Source organism: Gorilla gorilla, chromosome 3, assembly GCF_029281585.2.
Source record: "Gorilla gorilla gorilla isolate KB3781 chromosome 3, NHGRI_mGorGor1-v2.1_pri, whole genome shotgun sequence".
Taxonomy (NCBI): Eukaryota; Metazoa; Chordata; class Mammalia; order Primates; family Hominidae; genus Gorilla; species Gorilla gorilla.
Window position 1 is genome coordinate 58,347,165 of NC_073227.2, and position 14,600 is coordinate 58,361,764.

At 39.1% G+C, this 14,600-nt stretch overlaps 1 protein-coding gene across 1 annotated transcript in view; it reads left to right on the forward strand.

Moving 5' to 3' along the window:
- The window catches only part of TMPRSS11F (transmembrane serine protease 11F), a 136,762-nt gene that overhangs the window by 102,938 nt on the left and 19,224 nt on the right, over positions 1 to 14,600 (forward strand). Inside the window, exons 5-6 of the mRNA XM_004038740.5 lie at positions 10,737 to 10,804; positions 12,260 to 12,423. Coding sequence (XP_004038788.3) covers positions 10,737 to 10,804; positions 12,260 to 12,423 — 232 coding nt within the window. The remainder of the gene's footprint in view (positions 1 to 10,736; positions 10,805 to 12,259; positions 12,424 to 14,600) is intronic.

Sequence of the window (14,600 nt, forward strand, 5' to 3'; positions counted from 1 at the left end):
TGTCTGTGGGCTACATACTTAAATGTGTTTCTGTGGTAGCTGGTATTGTTCCTTCATTTTGACATTTAGCATTCTCTTAAGGACCTCTTGTAAGGCCGATAGTGGTAACGAATTCTCTTAGCTTTTGCATATCTGAAAATGATTTTATTTCTCCTTTACTTATGAAGCTTAGTTTGGCAGGGAATGAAGTTCTTGGTAGGAATTTCTTTTCTTTAAGGATGCTGAAAATAGGTCCCCAGCCTCTTCTGGCTTATAAGGTTTCTGCTGAGATGACCTGATTAGGTTCCACTTATAAGTGACCTGACCCGTCTCTGTAGCTAACTTTAAGATTTTTTTTTTCTTTTGCAGCGACCTTGGTGAATCTGATGACCGTATGCCTTGAGGATTGTTGTCTTATATTGCCTCTTGTAGGAGTTCTTTGAATTTCTTGAATTTGCATGTCAACTTCTCTAGTGAGATTGGGGAGATTTTTGTGGATCCTATGCTTAAATATGTTTTGCAAGTTGTTCCTCTCTCTTCTTGTCTATCTGGAATGCCAGTGGATCATAGGTTTGGTCTCTTTACATAATCTCATGTTTCTTGGAGGTTTCGTTCTTTTTTAAAATTTCTTTTTTCTTTGTTTTTGCCTAAGTTGATTCAAAGAACTGGTCTTCGAGCTCTGAGATTCTTTCCTCAGCTTGGTCTATTCTGTTGTTCCAACTGTATTATAAAATTCCTGTAGTAAATTTTTCAATTCTAGGAGTTTAGTTTAGTCCTTTCTTAAAGTGGCTATGTCATCTTTCACCTCTTGGATCATATTACTGGACTCATTGGATTGGATTTCAACTTTCTCCTGCAACTCAATGAGTATCCTTGCTATCCGGATTCTACATTCTATATCTGTAGTTTCAGTCATTTCAGTCTGGTTAAGAAACATTGCTGGGGAGGTAGGGTGATTGTTTGCAGGCAAGGAGACAGTCTGACTTTTTGAATTGCCAGAGTTCTTGCACCTATTCTTTTTCATATGAGAGGTCTCATGTTCCTTTATCTTTTTGAATTTGCTGTCGTTTGAATGGGGCTTTTTTTTTATTATTTATTTCCCTTGAGATTTTGGCTGTTGTATAAGTTGAGTATAGTCTGTTGTCTTCATTTCTTGGTGCTTTCAGAGGGCCAAAGTTCTGTACCGGTTTTTATTTGTGGCTAGATTCTTGCATGGGTTTCATAAGCATGTGTTCTGGAAGAATTTTGTTGGTGTTATAATTAAGACTGTGATCCAGTAGATGGTGCTTAAGAGTAACGACTGGCAGATAGGCTGTTAGCTGCCCTGCTCTTGTGTATTTCAGTGTGTTTGCAACAGTGCTCTGTGGTTGTGGCACTGAAGAGAGATGATGCTCTTACCAGGTCCATCCCTGTGCCTTAGGGGGCCCCCTTTAATCACTGGCACCATGCCCTCATTTCTTTAGCCTCAAGGGGTGCCCAGGTAGGCTGTGTTTCTGCCTCTACTAGTGACAGTCCAAGCTAAAGATTAGGTTGCCAAGAGACCTGCAATGTTGTGGAAGCTTGATGGAGTCAGAGCAGGTTGTGGGGTATATCTGAAGGTGGTCTCTTGATGCTTTGACCTACTGTCAAGGGTGAGGGGTCTCTGGGCAGGGTGGTGTTGTCATGGGTATGCAGCTTATGTGGTGCTCGTGGCTCTCAGTTTTTTTGCGCAGCAGATAGCTGTGGGGCCTGCCCAGCTTGTTCTCCCTCACCCAAGTTTCATTCTGTTTGCTTCCTGAGTATCTGGCCCAACCAGCTGGTTTTGTCCCAAGCCTTCTGAACCCAGATCACTGGGCTGTTAGGTGTCCAGAGCTGTGGTGTTTCTTTGGGCAGAGGCAGTGGCTGTCAGACAGGCCACACTCTTTCTGGATTATCCCCGTAGAGGGAGGCACACCAGCTTCTGTACCAGCCCGTCAATCCATATCTCACTCTTCTCAGTGTTCTGAGAGTGGGGGCTCTTCCCCTGCTGAAGCACCAGCCACAGATCTCAGCTTGGCACTCCTGAACTATGTGCTCTAATCTGACGGAGTTGAGATTGAGCCTGCAGCTTTATCTTCTAGCCTCATGGGATTGGAGACTGGCTCTGCTTGGGGAGCAGATATGCTCGCAAACCAGTAAAGCACTCATACTGGGCAGTGGAGGCTCTGCTGTGTGCATGTTCTTGTGGGAACAGCCGGGTAGCATCCTTGGGAGGGGCTGGTGGACAGCCAGCTGTACAGAAGAGACACACCCTAGTCTCATGAGAAAGGCAGCCCTGCTCTCTCCTGGCCCTGCGGTCAGCAGAGGTCAGAGCTGTTTGGAGGAAGGGCGAGAGCCTTGGAGGATGGGTTCCTATGGCCATGTTTTGCTGTAGCTGCCTCACTTGCAAAACTCTCTGGGATCCATGCAGGCAGGAGCTCTCTCTGCCTACTCTCGAGGCAGATCCCCTGCCAATTCAAGTGTCTATGGGGGTTGTGGGATCTCTTGTAGGTATGATCCTAGAGATCCCCAGCAAGAGTGAATTGCCTCATAGTCACTTCATTCACCCCTTCCCTAGTTGCTATTCAGGGCCGGGAGCTAGTCCTAACATCCAGCAAGACCACATAGGGTTGCCAGCTTCCTCATCTTCAGCCTCTGTGTCTGCATTGCCTCTCTATCAACTCTGAGTGTTTTCTCTCCCAGAGATCTGTTTGATGTATGTTGGCTTACTCAATATTTTGGTCTCTCTCAGTGGGAAAGTTCCTTTCTGGCTGTATCTGGGCAGCCGTCTTGCCACTCCCCCAATAAGTTCTCAGTTATTTTTCATTGGTGGCAAAGAGAGGAGGTGAGTGAAACATATCCACTTTAATGATATATTAATACTTTAAATCATGGTTCTTCAGCAAAAATGTTGAAGATTGTCTGTCTCTACCATCTTTCTATGCCCAAAAGCCATATGAAAGCCATACGTGTGGTAGAGTTTGCATGGAACTGTTTTGTTTAAAAACTGGATTTATGTTTTGACAGTACTCCATCGTTTTTACCAAAGTTAAAAAAAATGACTAGTCTGGTAATTAAAACAAGATACTAATTGTTTACATACTGAGACTTGCTAGTGTGATTAAATTAATATTAATTACTTAAAATTAATGTGTGAAGTATCACTACTTAACTAAATGGAATGCAGGAATAATTTATCAAGTACATATCCTAGGACAAGCAATCTTTCTAACACACTGGTCTCCATTTTCCCCTTGGGAGCATCCAGTAATTAATGTACTTCTGCTAAGATTTCACACCTCAAAGCCAATGCTGTAAAAAATTGTTTGTTTAGATAAAAATAAATATAAACATGAGTTCTGGAATTTTTCCATATGTTCTATGATACATTGACTTCACTTTGGAACTGAATGCTCAGGACAATCCAAAAAGATAATACTATAAATGACATGACAGTTATTATAGTTGGATAGGTAAATGATTTCCAAAATAAAGACTGGAAAATTCTCATGACTCCCATCCACTATGCAGAATTTTCAGTATCAAAAGGCTACAGATATTGACTCCATAACTTTCTAATCTCATTTCTTAATAATAGCTTCTCACTGAAACCATCTTTACTGGGCTCTTTATATTCTAAAACTACAACAACTAGCTTGAGGGACTATGTTTTAAAAGGACATCTTAAAAATATTTCTTTTTTCATTCTTCGTTCCCCTCTATTTTAAGAGATTACATTTGCAATACAAAAACTTCTTTAGAGACAAAAAATATTACATTTAAAAACACTTTTTCATTTAAGTTTATTGAATCTTTTCCTGGCTGTTAGCTAAAAACCTTATCTAAAACTTGGGGATGTGTGATGACAGAACTTCCAAAGAATAGACATTGAAATAGATGCATAGCAGAGCATTATCTAGTACCAATTAATTTATTTTTGTATAGGTTATATTCCAAAACACAGAACTTATGACTGGGGGATCTTGATTAAATAATTTATTAATCAAGATCTTTCAGAAAAAAATTCATAAGGAAGTGAGGACAGCAGGAAAGGGCAAAGGAAGAAGCTAGATAAAAATGTAGTTTCAAAAATGTAGCCTCAGCATGATTTCTCTGGGAGATCTGGAGCTTAGATTAATCAAGGAGGTGATTCTTCCCAGAAATTAGAGGGTTGGGTTGTTTGTCTTAGACCAGTGGATCTGCCCAGGGAAGGTGGAGCATAGCCTACCAGACATTACTAAACAAGGTAAGGTGCTCAGGTCAGACAAGGACAATTCTCTGGAGAAGTGCAGGTGTGAACTGTTATCAGTCAATTCTCGAAGCTGGGGTATGGGTACACCTCCCCACTCAGTGCAATTTGGATAGAGAACAAATATCTACTACAATTCTTTTCTCACAACTCATTATCATTTACATAATTTCAGCTTCTTAAATAAATTTCATAAGCAAGAAGGAAAAGTTTTTGCTTGATCAGTGACTGCAAGCAATAATTCCCCATTGGCCTAGGCCTCCAGATAATCCAACTCATGATCCTGGCTTTGCTTTGTTTCCTTCTGTGGCTCTGTAAGTGATTTCATCCATTCCCATAATAGGAGTTCAGAAGAAGAAAAATCCTTTTGAGTCAGCAGGAAGCTTTCCTGGAGAGGAAAGAGGAAAAGAATCAGTTTTGTTGGTGTTTTTGCCCTCTGCTGGCACATACTCCCTTGACAGTAACAGGAAATTTGCATAACCTGCCTGATTATTTTCATGGGTGAACCTCAAAAGGGATTCCCTACCTGGCATGCAGTAACTACTGATCTTCCTTGAGGACTTAATCTGCATTTAGTTCACAACCAAAGGAAAGATGCAAGCTCAAACTTGTCAAAAACAGTACCTGTGTGGTATGAAGCTAATTAGTCAGAGCCATATGTATTGTTTCAAATATGTTATTTTGTTTTTTAATGCTGGAGTTCAAACCAAAGACTACAATTGGTATCTGATTTTAAGGTGAAGTTTTTTCCCCCATTTTACCATGAGCACACTATCTTGTTTCATATAGAATAATCTCTAGTAAAATGATCTATTCTTAGGTTTGAACTGTAAAAAGGGAAAGGATACAATTAGTTTTTGTAGTTTGGATCACATTAAAAGCATCATATTACTGAGTTTCCAACAGAAAAAAGTAAATATGAGTTAAACTTTCCAGAAACTAGTTATAACAATCATTAGGTATCTGAGGAGGAATAGTTCCCCTACCCCTGTTAAACTTAGAAGCAGTAAACAATCTCTGAAGAGATTATCTCTTAGGAGATTTATATTCAGGAAATAAAAGATGCCTTTGAGGGCTTCTTTAAGGGTTTCTTTCACCATGACCTTCCTACCTGCCTGTCTCCCACCAACTTTAACATCTGCTTCAAATATGTAATTAATTCAAAGTTGTCAAAGTCACTTAATGCGCTTAACACAAGATCTAAAGATGGCTTCCCTGGGTTCATATTACAGAGCCACCACTTCCTGTGCCACCTTAGACAAGATTATATATCCTGAGTCTCAGTTTCTTCATCTATCAAATGGAGCTGATGAGAATGATACTTTTCCTCCTAAGGTAGTGTGAGTTTTAAACAAAAGAATCAGTCCAATGCCTGCCATGCAGTATGGAATTAATACTTGTAAGCTTTTAGTAAAGGTCACACCAGTATTGTACTATACCAGAATTGCCATTTTTTAAATAGAGGTTGATGCATTGGGGGACCATGGTTTGTTAATATCACATTTTAGTTTGAATTGAATCTTGATATTTTCTTATACTGTAATATAATAAGACTCCTAATCCTTCCCCAAAGTGTCATATGTACACAGTTCAGAATTTCAAAGGACATTTATCAGATGTGCTAGAGATATAAAAATCACCTTTTCTCCCTGTTCCCTGAGTGATGGAAATAAAATGGGCTCAGAGAAGCTTAGTGAAATTGTAAGTGTCATGACTTAGAACTGATCCAAACCTGAGGAATGACCCAAACATGTGAGGTCACTACTGGGGCCTCCTGGGTCCCACCTTTCTGCAGATAACCACAGATTTCTACTTTCACTTGGCAACACAATTTGCAGATAAAACAATGTGTTACCATCTTCTTCCCTTTACCATATTGTTGATTCTTAATTCATTAATTCAGTTATTCATTCACTCATTTATTTGTCAAACATGGCTTGTGTGTTAACTGTGGGCCAGACAATGTGTGGAGCATTGGATATATAAACATAAATCACACTCCCTGCCTTACCACAGTTCATAGTGTAGAGTGAGAGAGACACTATTGTAAACCAGTGTGATAATTGCTATTAATGTAATAAAATCATATTCAAGATGACAAGGTGGCCCAAATAAAGGAGTGTTCAACTTTGAGGAGGGCAAGTTAGAGCTAACTTAATTGTCATTAGAGTTTCTCAAGTAAGGTAAGGTTGTAATTGAAGAAATTTGCCAGGGGGGGAAAAAAGTTGTAGGAAGAGGAAAATGAATGTACACAGTCACAGAGGTGTGAACCAGCCTACTGTGATTAGGAAAGGCAATTAAATCAGTAGATAAGAGGTTTTGGCCCCTCTCCAGCTAGACCAGGATCAGGGGAGGGGTTACAAAAGAGTTAAGCAGGTGGGAGTAAGGGTGGGATGGGGGTGGCCAAAGGCCAGGGGACCATCCACCGCTTCCTGGGAGGGCTGTGCCTGTAGTGGGTTTGTTAGTGGGCAGGGCAGGGCAGGGCAGGTCAGCCCAGCCTCCTGTCTCCGCTTCCGTCTTCCATCTCCCAACGTGCTCATCCTGGCTGCCACGGAACCCTCTCCACTCAATAGCATGGAGCCCTGGCTACCATCTGGGATGGCGTGGAGTCTGCCAGCACACCGCCCACTACCTAAGGTGCTAGGCTGCAGGAGCTGGCAGCCCTTGCTCAAAGCCTGGTGTTCCTTGCATAGTTGATGATCTTTCTTATTTGCATCATCCATCCCATATTCTGTGGACATCTGGGCAGTCAAGTTGAGTAGTGTTACACTTGTGAATGGTACTGGTATTTCAGTTACAACTGGATTAGCCTCCCCTTGTGACAAGCTAATGTCCCAATCCTTTGTAGGCAAGAACCTAAAATGTGTGGGGACCATACTTCAAAGAGGAATCCTTATCTTGATGCTGTGCTGTTTTCCTTGCTGGGCCATCTTTCTCAATACTGACAGCATCTTCCTGCTCTTAAGCGGATCCTGACATCACCAGGATGGCCCAAATTTATGTGATGATTTTCATTCTTGCTCTTCCAGCAGCATTCCTGTTCTGGCTGCAGAGGAGATATTTACAAAAGTCAGGGCATCAACTTGCCTTAAGTTATCACTGGAGTCACAGAGAATGCAGTCTATGTGGGCCTTGATGCACTCTTGCTTGTAGACTGTGGAACTTAGAGGGTTAGAATCTGCCTGGGCCAACACCACTTCCCAGTTCTTCCTTTCTGCACTTCTTTTCCTCTACATGTGGTGGAAAAACAAATTCATATCAATACTTGGGGAGGTTGGACTAGGGACTTTTCCCAGGAGTGGGGCTCCTACATCCAGCTGGCTATCCCAGTATGCTCATGGTATATATTGAGTGACAGACTGTTTTAATTCGAACCCTTCTTGCAGGACTGATTAATGTGACAGAGCTTGAAGCTCAGGGCATCATCATCTGTGAACTGGCCTTTGTAGTCTACATGGTTGCCCCCTGGCTTTGGTGTGGCAGCTTGTGTACGAGTGGGTAATGCTGTGGGAACAAGGAATCATGAGCAGGCTTGGTGTTCCCACTTTACTGTTCTCCTGTGTGCCAGTGTGTGTACACTTGCAGCAAGTGTTTTACTGTTGTTTTGAAGGGTGTGGTTGCCTATGTATTTACCATTGACAACGATATTATTTCCCTTTGTGAGCCAAGTGATGCCTGTTTTTGCTCCTCTTCATCTATTTGATGCACTTGCAGGTACCTTTGGTGGAGTCATGAGAGGCACAGGAAAATGGAAGATTGGTGCTATCTTGACTGCCATTGGTTATGGGAAAACCTTTTTTGTTTTCCCATGGGAGTATCTCTGATGTTTGCTGCTAAACTTGGGATAATAGGACTCTGGTCTGGATTGAGCATGTCTTTCAAAACCTTTTCTCTTTAGTGTACATCTTGAGAATAAACTAGAGTTGCAGAGCAGGCACAGGTTTGAGCTAGTCTAAAAGGGTACAAAGAGACTATAGCTACCCCAACAGAGCTACCTATCCTAGAAAGAGAAGTAACCGATGGAGTGATTTTGCCTGATATTGTCAGACCAGAGTGCCAGATCATACAACTGATGGAAGAAAACACCCAATATGCAGTGCCCTCTGTTGGGGATGTTTTGACATTGAGACAGTTGATTTTCTATTGTGGAATAGCTTTAGCTGTTGCTATTGCTATCCTTTTAGCAGGAATTTTAATAACAGTTTTCAATGACTATAGTTAAAGTAGAAAAATTATCACCAGCCTTCAACTAGAAATGGTAATTATATGCCTTATATTAAGCATGGAAGGCGACCTTGTTATTTGGACAGTGGTTTTACTCTCAACTCTGGGTGGAAAGGTGATGTCTCCATGGTTATTCTGAGAAACTGTGTTATTTTAATGGAAATCAAGAAAGGAGGTATAACTTTAAGCAAACTTTTGTCTGTTAACTGTAACATAATTTCTAAGTATGTAAATTTGATTTTTCCTGCTGTAAGTGTTCTTTATTCTTTTTTTTTTTTTTCTTTTTTGGAGACAGAGTCTCATCCTGTTGCCCAGGCTGGAGTGCAGTGGCCTAATCTTGGCTCACTGCAAGCTCCGCCTCCCAGGTTCAGGCCATTGTTCTGCTTCAGCCTCCCGAGTAGCTGGGACTACAAGCGCCTACCACCATGGCCAGCTAATTTTTGTATTTTTAGTAGAGACGGGGTGTCACCTTGTTAGCCAGGATGGTCTCGATCTCCTGACCTCATGATCCACCCACCTCGGCCTCCCAGAGTGCTGGGATTACAGGCATAAGCCACCGCACCTGGCCTATTCTTTCTTATGTTGAATATCTTTCTTCTTCCAGGAAAATGGTTCATTGTCCTATAAACTGTTATTGGTGACCTAGTTTTCTTTCATTTCTCTTAATGTGCTTAATCTTGTCACTGAGTATATATTAAGTACCTGTTCAAGTCCTGTCTAGGATATTGCCATACAAGCTTTTACAAAATAAACACCTTAAAATGAAAGAGAGAGAGAGAGAGAGACAGAGAGAGAGAGAGAGAGAGAGAGAGAAGACTTTGAAGGTAGGGATGGGGCAAAGTAGGGGCCAATGAAGGGGTAAGATTGTGTTGAAGGAAATATTGAACTTGAGACAGGGTCTAATATACTCAGGTTTGCATTTTAAAGATATCATCCTGGCTGCAGCATTCAGAGGGAACAACTGAGGGGACAGAAGATAGGGTAGAACCACATCAACATGCCATGAGGAGGCTGCTGCAAAGGCTCAAATACAAGTTTCTAAGGAGCTGATTTGAGACCATAGCAATCAGATTGAATCAAGGAAAGTGGATTTAACATTTAGGAGGTAAAGTCTACTGGGCATTATTACTACATTAGAAGAGTCAGGGAGAGGAAGGAATCTTGTGGGGAGGGAGACTTTCCCTACTCTGACAGGATGTAGAAATTGGGGGCAAAATTTACCATGGAAATAGATCTTATGTAAAATTACATCGACCTGTTATTCTGACTGATAACTCTCAGCCCAGTGCTTTTTAAAAAATTTTTTATCTATTTATTATTTATTTTGAGACCAGATTATGACTCTGGCTGATTTTTGTATTTTTGGTAGAAATGGAGTTTGCCATGTTGCCCAGGCTCGTCTGGAACTCCTGGGCTAAAGCAATCTATCCACCTTGGCCTCCCAAAGTGCTTGGATTACAGGCGTGAGCCACTGCACCCTGCTAGCCCAGTGCTTTTTTGACAAAAAGGCAGTGCCTCAATAGCCAGCTGGAATCAGAACCCTTTAGGAAATCAGTTTCCTGAATACTGAAAAATTTCCAATGGCTTAGACTGGAAAAGCTAAGTAATGAAATGCTGATGATATAAGAGTGTGGTGAAACTTATTCCCAAGCATAGTACCAGTTGTGAAATCCTGTCTCTCATAGAGATGACTAACAAGTGAGGGTGTCAGAGTCACATGGCAGAAGTCATTTCAAGTCATGTCAAATGGTCTAGTGATGACATAATCATTTAAGAAATCAACAAATTCTATCAGTACTGGATGAGATGCCATATTTGGGATGAGTGCAGCAAACAAGGTAAGCTTTCTTAGAAATAGGGATGCTGTCTTAAAAAATAGCATGTACTTTTAATTTACTTGACAGTATTTAAAACTATCATCAATAGCTTAGTAGATACCAGACAAGGTGTAAAATGTGTGATATAATTTCACTTAATTCTCAAATCAACTGTATAAGGCAGATATTGTTGTTATCCCATTTTACAGAGGCTTAGCAAAGTTGAACAATTTTGTTGTGGTTATTTGGTTCCACAAAGATTAGACCCAGGTTTAGTCTTACAACTGTCAGTATACCCATTAACATGACTGGGAATAAGCTGAAAATCTTTTTTATTTTTATTTTTTTTGCCCAAGTCTCTAGATAAAACAAGGAATAACACTTTTCTTAAGACTAACACTTCTTTTAAAAAATTATTTTTTATTTTACTTTTAAGTTCTGAAGACTAATACTTATTTTTTAAAAATCAGATGTCTAGGATATTTCGACATTCTTCTGTAGGCGGTCGATTTATCAAATCTCATGTTATCAAATTAAGGTATGTAAATTTGGTTTATAATTTCAAGTTAATACTGTTAAGATGAGGTATTTGATGAACCTAATTGCTTAGCTGCCCTGAGCAAGTCTTTACAGCAACACAGAGATTTCATAAATCTTGAGCAGCCCAAGGTTTCCTACTTATTTCCCAATCACAATAGAAAGTCGTAAGGTGCTTTGTGACAAGAAAATCTCAGCTATTGGATAGAAAAAGAGGAAACAAACACAAGAAACAGGGGAATGACACAGTTAACATTCCTTCTTCCCCCCGTCTCTTAAGCTAGGGGCTAAGTAGAACTTAACGTCTTTTTCATTTTCCTCATTTTAAGCCTACTCCACCATAAGACAATGACTTTCTCCACAGTAAAGTTTTTCTTTCATGACAGTGCATGTTTATTGTTAGTTTAAAATGGCTTTTCATGTCTTTCCTTTTTCTCTTGCACTTCTTTCTTTCATACCTTCTTGACTTTTTCCTTTCTCCTTTCCACTTTTCTCTCCTCCCTCTCTCCTTCTTTCCCTTTCTCCTTTTCTTCCTTTCTTCTTTTCTTTTATCTCTCAAATTAAATTCATTCTCAAAAGATTTCTTGAGGCTTTTTAACCCTGCACATCACAATATAAATTTATATATTTGAACTGTTTATCAAACCATTCTCTTTTATAACTGCTTTCTTTAATCATTTATCTATTAACAGACCACCAGACCCCAAAATGTCAGTGCTTTAGTATAGTAAAGGTTTATTTCCTTTTTATGGTACAGTCCAAAGAGTCAGAAGTTGGGGCAAGGGTGTGGGTGCCAATCAAGATTATAAAATGAAATTGCCCACTGGATCTTCTGCATCTGGTTGGCAGACAAGGGAAGAGTGAGAGCAAGGAAAATGCTATGAGAGGTTTTATTAGAAGCCAGACCTGGAAGTGGGGGACATTATTTCTTTCCATATCTCATTGGCCAGATTCATTAGAAAGTTTCAGTAAACCTCAGGAAAGCCCAGGAAATGGAATCTACCTCTGTGCTCAGGAGCAAAGGAAACTAGGTTTGGTAAACAAAAGGATCCTCCCTGTCACACCACTTCTAAAGAATAATGACATTAGTTGCAGCTTTTGCTCAAAATGCCTTAAAAAGCAAGCCTTTTAAGTATGTATAAAGCACGATTTCACGAACATCTCCTCCCGCAAACCCCTCTAAACTATGAGCTAAGTAAGGACAGTGAACAACTGTTTTCAGGTAGGTATTTTACCCAGTATTTCTAGAATGTTGTCTTTATTTCTTCTACAGTGCTTCCAACACTTCCTGGTTATTATACACTCATTTTTAATCTCTGTATCTAGAGATAATTTAAAAATCTGGTATGCACATGTATCATGCATTATGTTTTTTAAGTTTAATGTGAGTCCTAATAAGTTAAAGTCATTAATGATTAGATAAATGGCATTTCTTATCTGCTTTTTTGTTCTTCAGTCCAGATGAACAAGGTGTGGACATTCTTATAGTGCTCATATTTCGATACCCATCTACTGATAGTGCTGAACAAATCAAGAAAAAAATTGAAAAGGCTTTATATCAAAGTTTGAAGACCAAACAATTGTCTTTGACCATAAACAAACCATCATTTAGACTCACACGTAAGTCTTTTATTTTTATTTACCACTTTTGTGGTTCCCTCCTCTTACAACCCCCTTTAATTTTTGTAAGCAATATATATATATATATATTTTTTTTGTAAGATATATATATATATAAAATCTTAGCGTGGAATAAAACTAAAATAAAATTCCACTATGAGGCAAAATTTAGTATTACAACTTTTTCTTTTTTCATATTTTACTAGGGCTTTTAATAAGATTTCTAAACTTTTTTCCATATCGTATGTTATTGGGTCCTTACAAAAGTTCCAAAGGGTAAGTATTACTTTCGCCATTTTACAGGTAAAGAAGCTGAGACTCAAGGAAGATGTGAGACATGGGATTAGCAAACCTTGGGGCTAGAATTAGACACAGGTATTGTGACTCACAGAGGTCTTTACAGATCATTTCTGGGGGTTATTTTTTACAGTATCAAAGAAAGACATCTTCCTGAAGGTTTACCCCTGTAGGAAGAGCCAGTGACATGAACTGTAAAGAGGTTCTCTAGCTTGTTTCCAACTTAAAACTATTTTTCATCACTTCCTTATTTATTGCTCATGAATTGAAATAGGAAAGTTCTTGTTTTGTTTTCCTTCCAAAGCGGAAGAAAAGGAAGTTCAAAAAGTTTAGGAAACTAAAATTCAAACTACCTTACAGCTAGTTGGAACCCAAGCTGATTTCTATGCCAATATGTAATTGAAGGTAGTAAAATAATGTGTTTCAAATAAAATTTTAAATGTCAAGGGAAGGAACTGTGTCTTTTTATTTTCTTTCTCCTCCCTCAAACACTAGCATACATGTCACATGTGATAGATGTTCCAGCTCCATTCATTGCTTCTTGTTATGTATTTCCAAGTTTAGTTACTTCTAATTTAATACCAAAAAAGATGGGAGAGGGGCTTGTATTTTGGACCCAAAAGACTTCTCCCTTCCCAATAGTCATGTATTTATTTAGGAAACAAGTTATCTAAAGTTAATTCTTTTGTTGTTAGAAATCAGGAAAGTTCTTTAAATCTATTTTGAGATAGAATCCCCACAAATATTGTTACATTCTCAAGAAGTAATTAGAAATAAGGGAGTATGGTATCCACCTTGATTGTTAATCAATTATATTCCAAAGTAAAACAAAGCATTTTCCAGCATTCTATAAATGGAAATCTCAATTCCTGATGATATAACTGTGCCTAAGCCACAATCATATATCCTAAAGTAAAATATCCATTACAAAAGTGACATTATATTATGTTTACTGAGTTGTTACAGCTGTAGAGTTTCTTATTGTACAATTTATTAAAAAAAATTTGGCATTGTTGGTTACATACAATGATTTTTTATGATACAAGTTGTTTTAATACCAAAATAACTAAATTCTCTGACCATGCTCAATAATGAAGATTTAACTGTGTATGTTTTCTTCTGCCACATACATGTATTTTGTTAAATAAAGAGACATATCCATGAAACCTCTAGTAGGAATTGGGGCTTGCATCCCTTTTTGGGGAGAAGTCAATGTTTCTGATAAAATCACTGTAATTCTCCGTGTTCTCACTGACAAACAGAAAACCAATCACTAACCCAACAAACATCTAATGTAGCTGAGTTATAATGAACATGAATGAATAAATTTGAAGGGAAAAAAGATGTCACAGAAGGGAAACATAAAATGAAGTGAAAGTTTGTGTATGGCTGGAGTCTCTGGACTGGTTGTATGTGAAAGAACTTCATGCCTCTAGTGCCTGTGCCTGAGCCACAACCATCCAAGCCATTCACAAGAGAGAATCCTCAGGGAGACAAGGTTATCAACCTGCATTGACTAAATTCCTAGTCTGTTAGATCAGGGCCTTGAAATTGGGCCCTCAGGGGTCTGTGATGCATTTAACTCCATAGAGCTACCATTTCAGACTGGCCATTAGGAATATGCCTAAACCATATAGGTTGGTAAACACCAACTGTGATGGGAATTGGAGGCTGCTGCCTCAGATTATACTGGAGCCCCCAAAGAAAGCAGTCAGGGACATTTATCTTTATTTATTATTTCCTAATTTCCTAATTTCTGTTTCTTTTTCCTGAGCAAAATCAGGAAATAAAATGCTCTCTGATTTAATTGTAAAGTAAATTACACAATTTGGACCAAAAATAAAATCAGAGTAAAGGGTTATTTATATATTACTTGATTA